General features: G+C 34.7%; 1 protein-coding gene across 5 annotated transcripts in view; it reads right to left on the bottom strand.

Annotated features, from left to right (window-relative positions):
• RPS6KA6 (ribosomal protein S6 kinase A6) overlaps window positions 1-21162 on the bottom strand; it is a 140444-nt gene that overhangs the window by 111597 nt on the left and 7685 nt on the right. For all 5 annotated transcript variants that reach the window (XM_012470806.2, XM_064362771.1, XM_064362780.1 and 2 more), the window contains one exon: window positions 2908-2967. In XM_012470806.2, coding sequence (XP_012326229.2) covers window positions 2908-2967 — 60 coding nt within the window. The remainder of the gene's footprint in view (window positions 1-2907; window positions 2968-21162) is intronic.

Below are 21162 nucleotides of genomic sequence, written 5' to 3'. Positions count from 1 at the left end.
AACATCCATAAAAATTGAAGTTACTAAACTTATTTGTACAGATGCTCCTGGACTTACGACAGTGTTATGTCCCAATAAACCTATTGTAAGTTGAAAATGCACTTTCAACTTACAGTGAGTTTATCCAAACATAACGCTATTATAAGTTGAGGATCACACTGAATATCACTTTTGCACCACTATAAAGTTGAAACTCATAATAAATCGAACCATCCTGAGTCAAAGACCCTCTGTACTACTTATCTTTGCAGACCTGATGGTGTGGCATAACTCCACTTAATAGTGGATGATCAACATTTTTTAGTTGAACAAAAATTTTCATCTGAGAGTTTTGCTTATTTGTAGGACAAGGGTTCCAATTTTTTAAGTAATTGAATAGAAATTAGAAGTAAACATCAGCATTGCAAGAGAAAAATACTGAAACATAATAAGGCTAAATGTGCATCAGAATGAGAAGACAAATAGAGGAAGAAAAAAATCCACCATCCAGGAAGAAGGCATTCTCAGCTTGAAATAGTACCTAACTGTGGTTCCACATGAGTCTAAGTAAAACACACTTGTAAAAAAGTATTTTTGAAAGAATTGTTATCAGATATATGTGAAGAATGCTTTATAAAATAAGAAATTCAGGGCTGAAAATATCAGAATATCAGTTTTGTTTTTCAAAATATACATTTTCCGTTAACTATGACATTTATATCTCTGCATAATAAAAATATAACTCACTTTAGAGACTAAACATGTTGCTGAGCTTACATGAATATAATCCACAAAGAATCTAATTGCTAATCAAAATCTCTTTGAAATTTTTAAGATATTGATAGCATTAAAATATGTATTTTATTTCAGGAAAAACAGATATTGGGTACAGTTTTAAAAATAAATACAAATGGATCATAAACTACCAAATATAAGACAGTTATGCTTATTTTGACAACAAATAAAAAATTAACTCACATCAACCAACTACTAAAGGAGACAAATCATAACATACTTTTTCTAACCTTGACATTGTTGAAAGAAGTAGGAGACTGGTGGTGAAATATGATATCAGATATAGTTTATCAGTAGCCCATTACCTAATAGTTACCATCATAGAGCAGTTTCTACAATCCTACACTATTTTTAAATAGTTAAAAGAAAAAGCCAACCACAAAAAAATACACAGCAATCATGAAGAAAAAAAAATCCTAGCTACATATTTAAAATTTTTAAGGGATAAATACATATGGTGTTTTTAATCACTCATATAGTTTTATTGACACAAATTGAGTACTTTAACTATCACACACCCAAAGTACATGGTTTCAAGTCCAGATAACTCAGGCCACAAACTAAATCAAATCCTTGGAAGTGATTCTAGGTCCTTTACTCTCCAAAATTTTAGACTCTACCTTGTAGCCACTGAAGTTGATTGCATAAGATAGATCATATAAATAACTAGCACTGTATATTTTTATTGCCTTTCCACTAAAAACTGAACTTCCTGACTTACCTTCTATTAAAATTATGAAGGTAAATATTTGCCAATCACCCTGTGTATGTGTCCTTCAGTTTATGCACCACACACACTGTTCCCCTGTGGTGTGAGGCATGATGTCTTCGTGAATTTATTAATGCTAAAATATAATAAGCAGCCTTCTCCACTGCCTTTAATAGTTCCTTATATTCCTTATCTTTTAAATACTAGCAATATTAATATTACGATGTGTATTAGTCCATATAATCTGTAGATAAATCTCTAGATAATGGTCTTGGTAGTTTACTTTTAATTATACTCAAAATTAAAATATATTATTAATATTAAGTAAACTGCAAAAGCTACGAAGACAACACTGTATCTCTCAACTTGTCAATCAAAATTAAAAGTATTGTAACATGGTTACTATCTGAAGAAATAGTTACATGGAGCATTTCAAAGGAAAGTTTTGGACAAACCCAATTTAAATCCGACTGGTGGTTTCTACCTGAGCTAATTCCATGTATGAACAAATTTGGTGGAGAGGGCATCAATGTTGATTTTACCCTCAACCAAATAGAAAAAGGATAATGTTCTCCTTATCTCTTATTTCTTTGGGTCTACACAATATATCTGACCTAAAAGGAAGCACACTGCCCTACGTCTTGATTCTGCTACTAGTTTTATCACCTAGTATAAATCACAAACTCTCCAGGTTTCAGTAGAGTAATCCATACAATGAAGTATTATATAATATCTCTGAGGTTCTTTCCAGCTTAAAAAAATCTATAACTCTATGAAACTATCTATAGAAATAACAACTATAAAACAACAACATAAATGGAGACATTGATTTAGTCAGACTCCTCCTAAAAAGCTTAAGAATACTCCTTGTAAAACTAGATCTTGTAAAATAAGATTCTAGTATATAGGCATTACATAGAATGGTCTAATGGCTAAGCAATCTTTAAAACTAGTTAGAAACTTCTGAAATAATTTACACATAATACCTTCTAAAAGCCAGGAAATTGATTTTAAATGATTTCAAGTTCTGCTTATATAGTTCAATATTTCCAAGTCAGATATCCTTTCTACCCTGAGGTTGAAGATAATCTTCTCAAAGGATTCTCTATTTAAGCATAATAATTCAGTTACTTATACACTGTCAAGTGAAAACTTTATCCATTACATTTAAAATGGGTCAATTCAATAGTGAGTAAATTATGTCTCAATAAAGCTGTTTATTTTTTAAAAAATGCATGCATAAGTATTTCTGTCAGGAAAACCTGTGCTGTATTTTAAACTGCAGTTGAGTTATTACTAATTCTATTTGCTTATGACCAACTTACCTGAATATGTTTGTTTTGATAGGAGCTTTTCTCCTTTCCCTTTATTCTTTTTCCTTACATGCTAAAAATGTGGCTTAATAAATTAACATAAATACTTACATGACAAGAATCTGCTTCTCCCTCTTCCATTGGCTCATCAACCATTTTAAGACCATTAACCTGAAAAAGATTGTTCAAAAATTGAGGTTCAAGGGTATTAAAAAAAGAGTGATAACTAAGAAAAATATAACTCTAGGCATTTCCTTCCACAATCTAACAAGATCCACACTTACTGAAAAACAAAAGGACAAAGGACACATAGAAGTACTTAGAAAAGGAACACTATTAACATGGTTCCCAGATTGTCCTTGAGAAACTTTGATTTTCAGAGCTTTATGCTTCATTTCTTATTGTTTAGAGCTCTGCAATAACAGATAACTAAGTATATAACCTATGTATTTTCATTAAATTGCCCCCAACCAAGTATTTATAAAAGGAAAAAAAATGCCACAGAAATCTACCATAGGGGTATATTCAAAGCAAATTAGAATAAGAATAGTTTTATATAATTGCACTGTTGTGAATTCCTCTTTCAGTCAGTTCAATTAAACTGCATGAGCTACCATACAGAAGAAAGAATAAACTATAGGAGAAAGATGTAAGTGATCATGGAAACAAAATAGTGAACATGCAGAGCTCAGTACGTAATACTACTCACTCTTTAACCACTAATTCAAGAAAAAGTAAAGTAGAGGGCTTACATCAACGGTCTGCAAATTATAACCCATGAGCTAAATCTAACCTCCTGTCTGTTTATGTAAAAATTTTACTAGAACACAGTCACCCTCATTTGTCTCCATCTTATCTATGGCTGATTTTGCACTACAACAGCCAAGTTGACCAGTTGTGACAGAGACCCTACGCCTGCAAAGGCTAAAATATTTCCTATGTGAACCCTTACAGTCTGCCAACCACTGATCTGAGATGTTTGAAAATCAGGCAACAGGAAGACAACCTAGATAAAAAGGATTTTTACCACTGCCCATTTGTAAGTCAATAGAAAAAAGAAAATAAATTAGAGCTTCTTGTTGCAGTCAAATGAAATAAACTCATTAAGCCTATCTCTCCTCGATTATAAACTAAAATCCCTAGGTAGAATAGAAAAAGAAACTACCCAAGGACTCCGAAAATGAAACAATAACAAGTGAATTAGGGAAAAATCAAAATTTGAAAATTAACTCTGATGAATTTTCTAGGTTTATTTTCCACCTTTATCTCCTGAATTTGACCAGAGAAGAGACTGAATCATGAGATAACATAGTAGACATGTAACAAAAATTCCAAGAAAAATCCCATTTTCTGTACAAAGGACCAGGAAAAGACGTACTTTTGAGCCTGTAAACATAAGGAGAATCCAAGATTCCCCACGCACACTTTTTTGATGTTGAGTCCATCTGCAAGGCAAGCCCTGATCAAGAGAAAATCCATCTCTCTGGCCAGGAAAAGAGAAAGCAGGAAAAGAGGTCTCTATTATAATAAAAATGTGAGGGTAATCCCTCTTAATTTTTTTTTTCACTCTCTTCTTTACTTCACCCAAAAGGCAGCTCCAATAGTGTAAAGTTATGCGAAAGCATAAAAGGCTAAGACTCTGAAAGAAGCTCATATTTCTGTCCAGCAAAAGAGAATAAAGGGCCCATGGGAATTGAAGACTGTGGAAGAAATCAGAGAGGACAGAATGGAAAGAGCAGATCCCCTAATTCTGTGTATGAACCTACAGAAGTCTTGGCCACAACAACAAACTGCATGTGTGCAGAAAGGACTAAAAAAAACACAACAAAGTCTTGCAGTACAGAACTACAATATCAATCATTGCTCAAGTCTCACACTAACCACTGAATTAGCACATCCAATGAGTGGCACATGCAGAGTACTGACCCAAACTCTCTGAAAACTGAATTAGCATTAGAACAATTATCCAGAGAGGGCAAGACAGAACTTCGGAGTCAACCTAACTAGGTAGATTGCCTGCTGAAACAAACAAACAAATCAACAAGTAACAACTCCAGGATGGTGAACTGTCTAACAAGAATCCCTTAAAGCAGCTATTATAACTATGCTTTTTTTTTTTTTTAATTGTACTTTAGGTTCTAGGGTACATGTGCAGATCATGCAGGATTGTTACATAGGTACACACATGGCAATGTGGTTTGCTGCCTCCATCCCCCCATCACCTACATACTGGCATTTTTCCCCATGTTATCCCTGCCCAACCTCCCCACCACCCCCGCTGTCCCTCCCGTGGCTCCTCCCCCAACTGACCCCAGTGTGTGATGCTCCCCTCCCTGTGTCCATGTGTTCTCATTGTTCAACACCTGCCTATGAGTGAGAACATGCAGTGTCTGATTTTCTGTTCTTGTGTCAGTTTGCTGAGAACGATGGTTTCCAGGTTCATCCATGTCCCTACAACGGACACAAACTCATCATTTTTTATGGCTGCATAGTGTTCCATGGTGTATATGTGCCACATTTTCCTTGTCCAGTCTATCGTCAATGGGCATTTGGGTTGGTTCCACGTCTTTGGTATTGTAAACAGTGCCGCTATGAACATACATGTGCATGTGTCTTTATAACAGAATGATTTATAATCCTTTGGGTATATACCCAGTAATGGGATTGCTGGGTCAAATGGAATTTCTATTTCTAGGTCCTTGAGGAATCGCCACACTGTCTTCCATAATGGTTGAACTAGTTTACACTCCCACCAACAGTGTAAAAGTGTTCCTATCTCTTCACATCATCTCCAGCATCTGTTGTCTCCAGATTTTTTTATTATCGCCATTATGCTTTTGTGGATAAAAATAAACACACCAGAATGAAATAATAAAAGGTTCTCAACAGAAAAATAGAAACTATTAAAAAATGTAATTCTAGAACTAAAAATCATAATATATGAATTTTTTTAAAAATGGATAGGTTCACTAAAAGAATGGAGGTGGCTGAGGAAATAGTAAACTTTAAGACAGATCAATAGACATCATCCAATACGAAAGAGAGAGTGAAAATGATGAAAAATAAACAGAGCCTCAGAGACATATGAAACACTATCAGTCTAAAATCTATATCATTAACATCCCATAAAAAAATAGAGAGTAGTGCTGAAAAAAATCACTTAAAGAAATAAAGGCAATCTCATTCATATGAAATAATTAAAATAGCAAAATATATAGAGACAGAAGGCAGACTAATGGTTGCTTAAAGCTGCAGTAAAGGGAGATGAAGGTCATAGCTAAAGGGTACAATATTCCTTTTTGATGTGATAAAGAAACTTTAAAAGTCACTGTGGTGACACTTGTACCTATGTGTGAATATAGTAAGTATTGGATCATATATTTTAAATGGGTCATATATGTGAATTATATCTCACTAAAGCTGTATTTTCAAGATAAATGATGGCAGAACATTTCCCAAATTTGAAAAAGCATGAATTTAAAGTTTCAAAAAGTTCAGTAAACTCTAAACAGAATAAAATTTTTAAAAACCACCCCAAGACATGTCTTAATTGAACTACTTTAAACCAAAAGAGAAATGGGGAAAAAATACTGAAAGGAGTGAGAGAAAAAAACACATATTACATAAAAGGGAACATCAAACTGTATGACTTCAAATTTCTCATAAGAAATAATGGAAACCAGACAACAGAGAACATTCACCTGAGATCAGCAGAAACACATTAAAACACAAATCTGTACCTACATTTTTTTTTTTTTTTTTGAGATGGCGTTTTGCTCTTGATACCCAGGCTGGAGTGCAATGGCACAATCTCGGCTCACCGCAACCTCCGCCTCCTGGGTTCAGGCAATTCTCCTGCCTCAGCCTCCTGAATAGCTGGGATTACAGGCATACGCCACTATGTCCAGCTAATTTTTTGTATTTTTAGTAGAGACGGGGTTTCATAATGTTGACCAGGTGTACCTACATTTTTATAGCAGCTTTATTTATCATTGTCATAAATTAGAAACAATCAAGATGGCCTTCAACTGCTGAGTAGATAAGTAGAATACTACTTTTTACTCATCAATTAAAAGGAGAGAACTGTTGAAACTTGTAACAACATCGATGAATCTTAAGAGCATTTCTGCTAACTGAAAGAAGTCTAATCCAAATCCAAAAGGCTAAATATTGTATGATTTAGCCTAAAGGATAAATATCGTAAGATACTCTGAATAAAGCAAAACTGTAGGGAGAGAACTGGTTCAAGGAATTGGGGGTAGAGGAAAACAAATATCACTCAGCAATAAAAAATGATAGTATATTGATACATTCAACAACATGGATTAATCCCAAACACATTACTGTAAATAAAAGTGGCAAGATTCAAAAGGCTATATTCTGTAGGATTCCATTTATATGTTATCCTGGAAAACATAAGACTAAAAGGAATGGAGAAGAAACTAGTGGTTGCAAGGAGTTAGGGAGAGGGGAGAGGTTGACTACAAAGAGGCACCACATGGGAAGAGAGAGAGAGAGAGTGTGTGTGTGTGTGTGTGTGTGTGTGTGTTATGAAACTATTCCTTGTCTTGATCGTGGTTGTCGTTACACAATGCTATACATTTGTCTAACCTCAGAATCCTACATGAAAAAGAGTGAAGGAAAAAATGGAAACCAATTTATCAAAAAGTAAATTACTCAACTAGCATCTTTATTCTTAAAAAAGCCCAATGAAAACCACCAAATAGTCAGTAATGATGTCTATTTTGCTAACGGAGCCATCAGTCATTATCTTATTTGATTTCTCTGCAGCATGTCACAGGTGACCACTCTTCTATTTAAGTCTTTAGCTTCTGTAATATCATACTCTCATTTTATTTACTCCAATTTCTTTTACTATTTTTTTCAACATCGTTGCAACACTGTAATTCCTCAGGAAATGGACTAGGATCACCTTCATATCCCACTCCACATTCTTTCCCCAGGCAGCTAATTTACTGACATGACTCATGTTTACTCAGAGACTAACTCTGAGTTCCTGATCCATACGTCCAACTGCATACATGACATTTCCACATGTTTATATCACATGTCTCTCAAAAATAACCAATACAAAAAGGAATTGTTGACCCCCTCCTTCTTATCTGCTCTTTCTTTAGGGTTTCCCATTTCATTAAATGATAACACCATCTACCATCTTACCTCAACAAAACAGACTATCAGACTATGTGGGATTACAAAAAAAAAAAAAAACTGTCACAGATTCATTGTAAGCATATAGAAAGAAGAGCATTCAGAAAAACAGTCCAGAAATGAATATTAAGACAGAATCCTGATAATTAAATTTTTAATATAAAATGACTCTCAGAATTATCCATAGAAAAAAATGATTATGCATAGAAAAAGGATTATCCATTTAAAAAAAATATTGCTTTCCTCTGTTACCTTAGTTACTGGTTACTTCCTATTCATACCATCTTATGACTAATTTATCATGAAGCTGTGGATCTGAAGGAACTAGAAATAAAATGAATGCGAATGAGTCAAAAAGATCACTCTATCCTGGAAATCATTTCAGTCACCAGAAATGGCCTTTAGAAACAGAACACTCCATAACTCCCATCTCATCTATCCTCAAGGTACCAGGTTTTCAATATAAGAATATTCATCCTACAGAGAATCGCAGTTTGTATTCATTGATACTTACTAAAATTTAAATCATTTTAATCCATATAAAAACAAAAATATTTCCTGAATTCTCTGTCACAATAAATCTTCATTTCAAACATACAATTTGTAATTTGAAAAGATAAGTAGGCATGCTGCTTTCCCCAATTAAGTGCTAAATGGGAGGAAAAAAATTCTACATATGATTCTGGAATGTTTAACAGCAACAATAATGGTAGTAATAATTTACTCAGATATTTTAAGATCCAAGTGAACCGACTCTTATACGAGGGCTTAGAGAAGAACACTTCAAAAATTATATTCATGTTTTATCAGAAAAGACTTAAATAAATCAATTCCAAGTAAGCTGGACAAACAGAAATATTAAACTGAGCTGCTGTACTTATCTGATCTCAGAAAATCACATAGGTCACTTCAAATTGATTGCTTTCTTATTACTATTGACCAATGCGACTCATCAAGGAAAACTGAACTGAGAAATTAAAAAAAAAAAAATCCCTTTCAGATCGTTGGAATTGGAGGTGGTATGGGATAGTGAACATAAGAATACATATAGTTTAGTAAAAGAGCTTACTGTTATCTATGATACATAAACCTGTTCCTCAATGTTACACAAACAGAGTAATTTAACAGAGCTTATAGCTTGGTGTTGAAAGGTATATTGAAACTTAGAAGTAGGTCCAAATCTAACTAGAATAAAATCTACTTATTCCTTATTTGTGTGCACCTCTGAAGAAGTAGAGAGATACACATTTTTGAAGATGATAGTAGAGAAATATAAAAATAAGTAAGAACTAGATAAATATGGGTGATGCAAATGATTAACAAAACACACAGGACATCAGTTTTCACAATAAATTTGACAGTATTATATATTTTCAAGTAGTCTTTAGGATCCCCAAAATCAACCTAGTTTAAAAAAATAATAATCAGCCAGGTGCAGTGGCTCATGCCTGTAATCCCAGCACTTTAGGAGACTAACGCAGGTGGATCACCTGAGATCAGGAGTTTGAGACCAGCCTGGCCAACATGGTAAAACTTCGTCTCTACTAAAAATATAAAAATTAGCTAGACGTGGTGGCACATGCCTGTAATCCCAGCTACATGGGAAGCTGAGGCAGGAAAATTGCTTAAACCCAGGAGTTGGAGGTTGCAATGAGACGAGATTGTGCCACAGCACTCAGCTTTGGTGATAATGAGACTCCTTCTTTAAAAACAAATAAAAACCCACTATATTTATTTAGTACCTAATGTTAAAAATATATTTAAAAAGGTGACATTCTAAAGTAAATTTCTCTATCAAATAAGCTTTACATTTACATATGTCACTGACAGCTTTTGTAAAGAAGAGTTCTTCAATTCAATTTGTTTACTTTATTTAAATAACAGAAATAAATTAGAGCTAAACATAAGGGTGGGTCCACATCTACCTAAAATAAAGATCTGGCCAGGTGTGGTGGCTCATGCCTGTAATCTCAACCTTTTGGGAGGCCGAAGCAGGTGGATCACCTGAGGTCACAAGTTCCAGACCAGCCTGGTTAACAAAGTGAAAGCCCATTTCTAATACAAAAAAAAAATTAGCCAGGTGTAGCGGCGTACACTTGTAATCTCAGCTACCTGGGAGGCTGAGGCAGAAGAATTGCTTGAACTCGGGAGGTGGAAGTTTCAGTGAGCCAAGATCGTGCCACTGCATTCCAGCCTGGGCGACACAGTGAGACTCTGGCTCAAACAAACAAAAAAAATCTATGCCTGTATAGTAAGCCCAGTTGAGCAATGTGCTGTACACTCTAAGATGGGCCTCCATGATCCTCACTTCTTGCTGTTAATGCCCTTCTATTATCCCCATGCCCTTGAATGTGAACATGGCCTATTGCTGAATTTCAACCACTATAATATGGCAAAGGCAATGAGATTTTACATACATGATTACATTATGTCATATAAGACTCTAGAGGTTCTCTTTGCTGCCTTGATTGAGGTAATTAAGTGACCATGTTGAGAAAGTCCATATAACAAGGGACTATGGCCATCCTCTAGAAACTACAGGCAGCCTCTAGGAGTTGAAAGCAGCCTCCAGGAGTTGAAAGCAGCCTCCACTCAACACTCAGCAAGAAGCCAGGGCCCTCAGTCCTGCAACCACAAGGAAAGGAATTCTATCAAGAATCTGAAGGAGTTGAAAAGCAGATTCTTCCCCCAGTCAAGCCTCCATATAACAATGCAAAACAGCTGAAATCTTGATTAAATTTCTGTGGAACTCTAAGCCAAGGACCCAGCTGACCCATGTGTTGATTATCGCTTTGTGGGGCCCTAAGCAGAGGATCTGGTTAAGCCATGCACAGATTCTGGATCCATAGAAACTGTTAGATAATAAATGTGTCTTGGTTAAAGCTGCTAAATTTATGGTAATTTTTTTGCAGCACTAGTTAATACAATCAAAAGTGTCTATGACTGAAAATTCTTCCCTAAAACATACTTTCCAGAGACAAATTTTACAGTTTAATACTTTCAAAATAGATCTTTAGTTATTAAACTCATATATTTGTTCTCATTTAGTAAGCATAAAACTGTATACTCTAGTAAGTGACCTAGGAAAAATGGTTAAGTAGAGCCAAATTTTTAATTTTAGTTTTAATAAACTTAAAATTGAGCAGTTCTATTTTTGTCCTTTAATTCTGCTTTCTGAACAATCAATCACTAACTTAAGCACAGTATAGAAAACATAATCTTTTTTTATTTTACTTTAAGTTCTGGGATACATGTTATGAACGTGCAGGTTTGTTATATAGGTATACATGTGCCATGGTGGTTTTTTGCACCCATCAATTTGTCATCTAGATTTTAAGCCTCACATGCATTAGATATTTGTCTTAATGCTCTCCCTCCCCCTTCCCCCCCCCGACAGGCCCCAGTGTGTGATGTTCCCCTCCTGTGTCCATGTGTTCTCATTGTTCAACTCCTACTTATGAGTGAGAACATGCAGTGTTTGGTTTTCTGTGGCTGCGTTAGTCTGCTAAGGATGATGGTTCCCAGCTTCATCCATGTCCCTGCAAAGGACACAAACTCATTCTTTTTTATGGCTGCATAGTATTACATGGTGTTATATGTGCCACATACTCTTTATCCACTCTATCATTAATGAGCATTTGTGTTAGTTCCAAGTCTTTGCTATTGTAAATAGTGCTGCAATAAACTTATGTGTGCATGTGTCTTTATAGCAGAATGATATATAATCCTTTGGGTATATACCCAGTAATGGGATTGCTGGGTCAAATGGTATTTCTCGTTCTAGATCCTTGAAGAATCACTACAAGAACATAATTTCATATTCCTTTAACAATCAGGGATATCTCAATGTCTTAAGAGCTAACCCTCTCAACATGAATTATCAACAGCATGGCTTTGTTGCCACGAAAGATGAAAGATTTTTAAAAGTCCAATACATACTACATCCAAAATACATCTTGGAATATACCTTTTCAAAATAATTCCACCATACATAAGGATGTGGAGAAACTGGAACCTCTGCACTGTTGGTGACGATGTAAAATGGTATAGTTGCTATGAAAACCAGTATAGTAATTACTTAAAAATTTAAAATAGAATTACCATATGATCCAGCAATCCTACTTCTGAGTACAGAACCAAAAAATTGAAAGCAGGGTCTCAAAAAGATATTTGTACACCTATGTTCATAGCAGCATTATTTACAAATAGCCAAAAGGTAGAAGCAACCCAAGCATCTATCAACAGATGACAAGTTAAACAAAATGTGGTGTATACATACAACGAAATATCATTCGACCTTAAAAAGGAAGGAAATTCTGATGCAAGCTACAAAATGATCCATGAGGATATCATATGAAGTGAAATAAGCCAGTCACATAATGACAAATACTATAGAATAATCAGATTCATAGAGTTGGAAAGTAGAAAGTTGGTTGCTGGGGCTGGTGGGGAGGGGAGAACGGAAAGCTTTTGCATAACGTGTAAAGAGTTCCAGTTTTGCAAGATGAAAACAGTCCTGGAGATTGGCTTCACAATAATCTGAACGTACTCAACACTTTTGAACTGCATTCTTTAAAATGGTTAAGATGGCAAATTTTATCTTTTATTTTTAAAACAATTTAGAAATGTAATGCTAAAAATAAGATTAGTAATACACCATATCAGATAAATTTCTGGTCATGTGCATCTAGACTTCAAGCTCCTTGAGGACTGATGCTGTGTTTCATTCATGAGGCAGGCATAGTATATCATGAAAACAGCAATTCTTCAGTGTTAAGCAGACCAAGATTCAAACTTTTATTGCCTTTTCAAAGTTTACTAAGCTTTCTTAGTTGTGATTTCTTCATCTGTAAAATAAGCAACCTAGGATTGTCAGGATTCATACAATGTTCCTAAATCAGCTGGCACAGTGTCTGACATGTGCTCAATAAAGGCCTGATATGTGAATGGTTTTCTGACAAAAACAGAATACAGGAAAAAAAGATATAAAATCATTTTAGCTAATAAATCATCAGAGGTGAATATGCTCCCCATATACAGAACAATAAATCTGTGAATCAAAACTTACTGGTATATCATTACCATAATAGTATTGACTCAATAGTTTTAGTTTCGTTTTTTGTTTGTTTATTTTTTGAGATACAATCTCACTCTGTTGCCCCAGGCTGCAGCGCAGTAACAGAGAGATCACAGCTCACTGTAACCTTGAATTCCTAGGCTCAAATAATCCTCCTGCCCCAGCTTCCCAAAACCCAGGGATTACAGTCATGAGCCACAGTGCCCAGCCCTAGTGTAGTTTTGGTATGTCATACTGTTGTGGAAAGATCACTTTTAAAATAATGATAGAATCACTTTTGGTCAACGTGAAATGAATCTCCCAAACCAACCCATAAAGGTATATACATACTCATGGACATACTCCTTGCTTTAAGAAACACAAATTGGAGAGAAATTTTAAAAAGTATATTTGTATATTTTTACTATAACATACTTTATCAATTTCTCTAACAGTCTTTTAAGAAAGGCATTTCCAAAATAAGATTTAATTGGTTTGTTTTTTGCATTCACCAGGGGAGCTTTAATTTGTACTCTGACTTTTATACTACCAAATATTTTCAAAGTTTTATTAATATTTATGGTCATTTCCCCAAAACACTTTCATTTTTTTGAACTTTCAGATTAAATTATACAGTCAACATACTGCTTGTGAGAAATATGACCGCAACTACAATACTTATTTTAAATGATTTAGTTTGATCCTATCTGGCTTTCTTTTTTTTTTTTTTTTTTTTTTATTGCATTTTAGGTTTTGGGGTACATGTGAAAAACATGCAAAGTAGTTGCATAGGTGCATTCATGGCAGTGTGATTTGCTGCCTCCCTCCCCCTCACCCATATCTGGCATTTCTCCCCATGCTATCCCTCCCCAACTCCCCCCCCGCTGTCCCCCCCAACTCCCCCCCCGCTGTCCCCCCCCACTCCCCCGCAACAGACCCCCGTGTATAGTGCTCCCCTCCCTGTGTCCATGTGTTCTCCTTGTTCAACACCCTCCTATGAGTGAGAACATGTGGTGTTTGGTTTTGTGTTCTTGTGTCAGTTTGCTGAGAATGATGGTTTCCAGGTTCATCCATGTCCCTACAAAGGACACAAACTCATCGTTTTTAATGGCTGCATAATATTCCATGGTGTATATGTGCCACATTTTTCCTGTCCAGTCTATCATCGATGGGCATTTGGGTTGGTTCCAGGTCTTTGCTATTGTAAACTGTGCTGCAATGAACATTCGTGTGCATGTGTCCTTATAGTAGAACGATTTATAATCCTTTGGATATATGCCCAGTAATGGGATTGCTGGGTCAAATGGAATTTCTATTTCTAGGTCCTTGAGGAATCGCCACACTGTTTTCCACAGTGGTTGAACTAATTTACACTCCCACCAACAGTGTAAAAGTGTTCCTATTTCTCCACATCCTCTCCAGCATCTATTTTCTCCAGATTTTTTAATGATCGCCATTCTAACTGGCGTGAGATGGTATCTCAATGTAGTTTTGATTTGCATTTCTCTAATGACCAGTGATGATGAGCATTTTTTCATATGTTTGTTGGCCTCTTGTATGTCTTCTTTTGTAAAGTATCTGTTCATATCCTTCGCCCATTTTTGAATGGGCTTGTTTGTTTTTTTCTTGTAAATCTGTTTTAGTTCGTTTTAAATTCTGGATATCAGCCCTTTGTCAGACGGGTAGGCTGCAAAAATTTTTTCCCATTCTGTTGGTTGCCGATTCACTCTATTGACTGTTTCTTTTGCTGTGCAGAAGCTGTGGAGTTTGATTAGGTCCCATTTGTCTATTTTGGCTTTTGTTGCCAATGCTTTTGGTGTTTTGGTCATAAAGTCCTTGCCTACGCCTATGTCCTGAATGGTTTTGCCTAGGTTTCCTTCTAGTGTTTTTATGGTGTTAGGCCTTATGTTTAAGTCTTTAATCCATCTGGAGTCAATTTTAGTGTAAGGTGTCAGGAAGGGGTCGAGTTTCTGCTTTCTGCATATGGTTAGCCAGTTTTCCCAACACCACTTATTGAACTGGCTTTCTAATTATACAAGATTCCTGTAGTTGTACCTGAATAGGTTTGAAATATACCCACCTAATTATTGTCACTGCTTCAGGGAGGACTTATGAAAGGGAAATTATGTTTCAAATCAATTTAAAAGAGGTATCTTTTTTTAAAGAGTTTCAGAATGGGACAAGAGTATACAGCCTCCCAGTGATTAATTTAGTCAGGCATTTAAATGCAATCATGCGGCTCTGCTGTAAAAGTAATTAGCTGATAAAACACATCCATGTTCAAATTAAGGCATGAAACCAATTCCAAAGCTAAATATGAATGATCTTTGGAGTATTTGCCATTTTGAATTACCTGTGCTTTTGAATGTCAACTCATCTTTATCAAGACTCAACGTTATACTTTCCGTTTTTCCTCCCACTTTACCCTATGCAGACTTCTATCAGTAAACACTGTGTTACTTGTTAGGTATCTGTTCCATCTCTCTATCAGACTGTAAACTCCCAGACAAAAGGGATCACATCATATTACTCTTTGTTACCCCAGTACCTAGCATAATATCTGGAACATAATAGACACTGGAAAAATATTTACAAAATGGAATGACTAAAATCTGGTATCTAAACGAATAAAATTCATAAAATAACTTCAATAATAAGCAACTGTCATTATTTTTCCTTAGATTTTTATTAGTTTTCTTACACAAAATGTTTAAAACCATCTTTGAAACATAATTTCATGAAGAAGTTACAGTAAGTCATTTTACCTCCAATTTCTGACTCTTAAATTCTAACAGCAAAGAGGAATTCAGCTTTTTCAAAATCACATTAAAAATATATTGCTTGAGTTACTCATCAAATTGTTCTCAAGAAAAAGTATCTTAGAAATTCTTTGTATTTCATATCTTGCATGGAAATCACCTCAGTATTCATGGGGGATTGGTTCCAGGACCTCTTGTGGATGCCAAAATCCACAGATGCTCAAGTTTTCTATATAAAATGATGTAGCATTTGCATATAACTATGCACAGCCTCCTCTATACTTTAAATTATCTCTATTATTTATCTGTTATATCTCCTCCTTTATATTTTAAATTATCTCTATTAACAGCTATTTATGTAGCATTTATATTGCTAGGTATTGCATAGCCAAGAGTAAGGGGAGCTATGTAAAGCAAGAATAAGGCACAAACTGAATTGCCATACATACTGAGGCTCTACTTTCTTGAAAGCTTATTTGAGTAGGAGGAAATCAGGTATTAATATTTTAGAAAAGCAAAAGGGTGGGAAAGATCTATTTGTGAATCTGTGAATAATGCCACAGGAGGGTGGAATTAAAACATTCACACCCAAAATGTTTTTAAAAATCTTCCTATAAGGCTAAATTTGTTGGTATTTCTGACATAATATGTTGTCCTTCTGTTCAGACATTTCCTTGTGCATTATGGAAAAATGGGTAGATACTCAATTAGTTTTCAGTTATCAAGACAGTAATTGAGATCAATAACCAAATGACCCCTGACTAATAACTAACACAGCACTTTATACATATTTAATCATAATTTGGTGAGTGCATGCAAAATAATACTTAGAACCAATTAAAACCAATCCAACTATCATTATGCTTTAAAAAAGAGTAGAAGTTGTACTACTACTATTACTACTGAGTTACTGAGTAACTACTATTACTACTGAGTTAAACTAAGTACATCAATATTACATAAACGTTAGAAGGCATTTCCAGAACATTTGAGTTTTTACAACCTTGATACAATGACAGAAAAGCAGCTCCCTGGTTTCTATTCAGGCAGGAATTTGTTTACTCTGCTTAGTTGAAATCAGAGCTAATGACTATCAGTTTTGAATAGCTCCAAAGTGTTCCCAATGCAAAGGCACTGGCTGTCTGGCCAGTGTCATATGGGCTACAACACAAGCATTTGGGAAGTTTATTTTAAAAAAATACAAGTATTCATATGGTATAAATGAAGTCACATATATATACAACCTGCATACACATACGACATTCTTAGGTAGTAATTCTCACTGCTGTAACCTCTCAGAGATATGAAGTCTACATAATTACATTAAAATACTACCTTTGGGGTATAAATTAAGTTTAAATTGTCCACTGAGTTATATATCAGGGTAAAAGAAGTACTTTTTCCAGAACATTTAAATCTTTAGTTATTTTTTGAAAGGAAAAAGAACTTTATTATTCTTGACAAATGTTATATACAAAGTACAATTGTGTTACTTCTAAAAATAATCATAAGCATGTTATTTTCCATTTTATATGTGAAGAACCTGAAGAATTAATTAAATAACATTTACCAAAAAAACACACAGCAAACTAGTGACAGGATAAAGCAATTTGTTTGTCCCAGTGAGTGACAGTTCCTAAACGTCCTACACCATATTACTCTATTCCTTCATCACTTCATAAACAATGGAGAATAAAGGAAAGAAATCAAAAACAAAATGGGCTTCTAGGTGGAAAAAGATCAAAATAGACAGCTATTACACAACCTTAGCTTGAGGTCAAATTCTACCTGATATGTATGGGTTTTATTCTATTAATACATGTTTGCTGTCAAAAAACTAGTTAAGATAAAATCACAAGTCAATAGACTATAGAGAACAGAAGCTCAGTGAATACAGAAAATAGAAGCTCAGTAAAAGCAGTACCATCTTCTTGAGGAATGAATAAGAAAAAAAGAAAAAGCCTTACTACAGCTAATCAAGAAAGAATAAAATGTTTCAAAAGTCAAAGCCACATGTAGAAGCAAATGGTCAAAAAGGAGAAATGTGTATTTGTATATAAATACCTTTAAATAAGAAGAAATACTAATAACTGCGTAATTATATATGATATTTCAATATCATTATGCAATAGTTGATTTTTTAAATTTGTAAGCCTGTTAATCTTCAATAACTCATATTGTGGATATGATACATTTAAAAATAGTAATAACTAACATTTACCGAGTGCTTACAATGTAAAAGACATTCTTCTAAGTGCTTTACATATATTATATGCTACTGCTATCCCCCTTTAACAGATAGAGCAACCAAGTAAAGTACAGAGAAGTTAAGTAATTTGTCCAAGGACACACAGTAAATAAATGGAGAGCCAGAATTTAAACTCGGGCATTCTAGCTCTAGGGCACCAGCTCTTATCCTCTATGCTATTCTGAATTTCTAAAGAATCTACAATGGCTAACTAACTGTTTATATTTCTTTAAGTTTAAGAATAACAGTCAACTTAATTAGCACAATATTTTCAATACAACCCCAACCTACATTATTCTCGTATTTCCTCTTTCACATAGGTATCATTAACCAAGGTTAAAGAAGGTAGTTAAGTGTTTCTCAAAGAATGACTGTCATTCTCCTCTTAAAACCAAAAGGAATAAGCAACTATTATTTATCAATTTTAAAAGCTAAAATAATTTTTTTTTGAGACAAGGTCTCACTCTGTCACCCAGGGTGGAGTGCAGTAGGGCAATCATGGCTCACAGCAGCCTTGACTTCCCAGGCTCAAGTGATCCTCCCACCTCAGTTCCACATGTAGTTGGGAGCACAGGCATGCGCCAGCACACTCGGCTAATTTTTTATTCTTTTTAGAGACAGGGTGAAACTATGTTGCCCAGGCTGGTCTCAAACTCCTGGGCTCAAATATTCTTTTCATGCCACCTCCTAAAGTGCTGGGATTACAGGTGTAAGCCACCGTACTAAGCCAAAATAATTTTATTTTAAAAGAGCTAAACTAAATCTATGTTAATGGTGGTTAATAAAGCTCCAACATTCCAGGCTCCCATTTTCTTGGCAAATAGACAGTTTCTAGAATATGAATGGAAGCTTATTTAGTGTTGTAGCTTTCATGTCTAGTACTAAGCAACTAACAGGTCACCAACTGCTGCATAAAAAATATTAGGTGTAATGTACAGATATGGGGGAGGATATAAGCAGAGAAGTATCACTGCAGAATGAGAAAATTCACATAAAACTCCTAGCACTGGCTGGGCATGGTGGCTCACGCCTGTAATCCCAGCACTTTGGGAGGCCATGGCAGGTAGATCACAAGGTCAAGAAATCGAGACCATCCTGACCAACATGGTGAAACCCCATCTCTACTAAAAAACAATACAAAAATTATCTAGGCATGGTGGTAGGTGCCTGTACTGCCAGCTACTTGGGAGGCTGAGGCAGGATAATTGCTTGAATCCGGGAGGTGGGAGGCGGAGGTTGCAGTGAGTCAAGATCGCACCACCGCACTCTAGCCTGGTGACAGAGCAAGACTCAGTCTCAAAAAAATAAATAAATAAAGTGAAATATAAATTTAAAAATATAAAATAAAAAAACTTCTAGCACTATTAGGTTTCTCATCTATAAAAGGGTCTAAGAACAGTCATTTAATGTTTTGAAAATTAATGACTGCAAATAAAATACACCACAGAAATTACTTTTAATAATATTTAACTAAACCCGATACAAAAAGAACCTCAAGAATTTTTTAACACCATATATCTATGCTCACACGGGACTACTTCATTAAAATTATTATGTAAACTACACATATGTGACAAAATGATTTCTGATATAGTGCAAAGGCAATTCATTGCAGAACAGGTAGTCTTTTCAACAAATGATGGCAGAGCAAACGGACATACCTATGTAAAAAGGTAGACTTCAACCACACTACCCACAATATTCAAAAATCAACTAGAAATGGATCAAATACCTAAACTAAGACATGTAACTAAAGAACTTCTAGAAGAAAATATATGGGAAAATTTTTGTAACTTTAGATTAGGCAAAGATTTCTTAGCTACAACACCAAAAACACAATTCATAAAAGAAAAAAACCTGCCTGGACTTCACTAAGATGAAAAGACTTTATTCTTTGTTAAAAGAATGAAAAGACAGACCACAGAATGGGAAACATAGTTGTAAATCAATATCTAATAAAGGACTTGCATTTGGAACATCAAGAACTCTCAAAATTCAATAATAAGAAAACAACCCAATTTGAACAATTTCAAAAATTCTGAAAAGACAACTCATCAGAGAATATATACGGATGGCAAATAAGCATATGAAAATATGCTTAGCAACATTTGTCATTAGGGAAATGCAAGTTAAAATCACAATTAGATACCCCTACACTCCTATTAGAATGGCTAATTTTTTTAAACGTAATCTGACAACACCAAGTGCTGACAAGTATTCAGAGAAGCTGGAATTCTCATACAGCAACTCACTCCTAAATGTTTACCCAATATAAGTGAAAAGTTATGTTCAAATCAAAATTTTCACACAAATGTGCATAACGGCTTTATTCATAATCACCAAACACTGGTAACAACCCAAATTCAAATGTCCTTCAACTTATTAATGAACAAATCAACTGTGGTACATTCACATAACAGAATAGTGTACAGCAATAAAAAAGAAAGAAGTACTGATACACACAATATCATGAATAAAGACCAAATAAAATCAAATTAATATTGTTCAAAGACATGAAGTTGCTGAATGACCATGGCTTTTTTGAAAACCCATATTGACTGACCTCCCTTAAGAGGTTCTATAAGTATTTACGTATTCCAACATAATTGCTCTACACATGATAAACACAATGTTTTACGATTGTGCCATAAGGTCTAGAGTTACTCTTCTCCATCTCTAAAATAAAGTACAAAATCAAATACAAATCATTTTATATATGTTCTGTCATTCTTGTATACGTCTCTATAATCAACATATGGTTTTCTGTATATGCCCTTGTAAGTTTGAAACGGAATTGTTTCCAACAGCATTCATTTATCACTGCATCTACCTCAAGTGAACATTCATGAATGCAAAACATTTTTATCAATCAAACCTAATGGTTTATCTATTTCCCTTAATTTTGAATTTTGACTATTCTCAATTAGTACAATTTCTTTAACACATACACCAAATCCCTCTCATAATGCTGTATTGAAGAAAAAATAAAAGTCATTTGAAACCTGACATTCAGTCCACATTTCCCCTCATATGATGTTTTTCTCCTTTGTTTTCTGAAGTTTTATCCACTCTGATCCTTTGAGTAGATTAATCCCTAAATCTCAACTCTCATCAAGCTTATGATTTTTAGG

Source organism: Aotus nancymaae, unplaced genomic scaffold, assembly GCF_030222135.1.
Source record: "Aotus nancymaae isolate 86718 unplaced genomic scaffold, 86718_ANA_hifiasm-v0.15.2.pri h1tg000004l, whole genome shotgun sequence".
Classification (NCBI taxonomy): Eukaryota; Metazoa; Chordata; class Mammalia; order Primates; family Aotidae; genus Aotus; species Aotus nancymaae.
The sequence above is the reverse complement of the archived record's forward strand: the minus strand, read 5'-3'. Positions and strand labels throughout refer to the sequence as shown.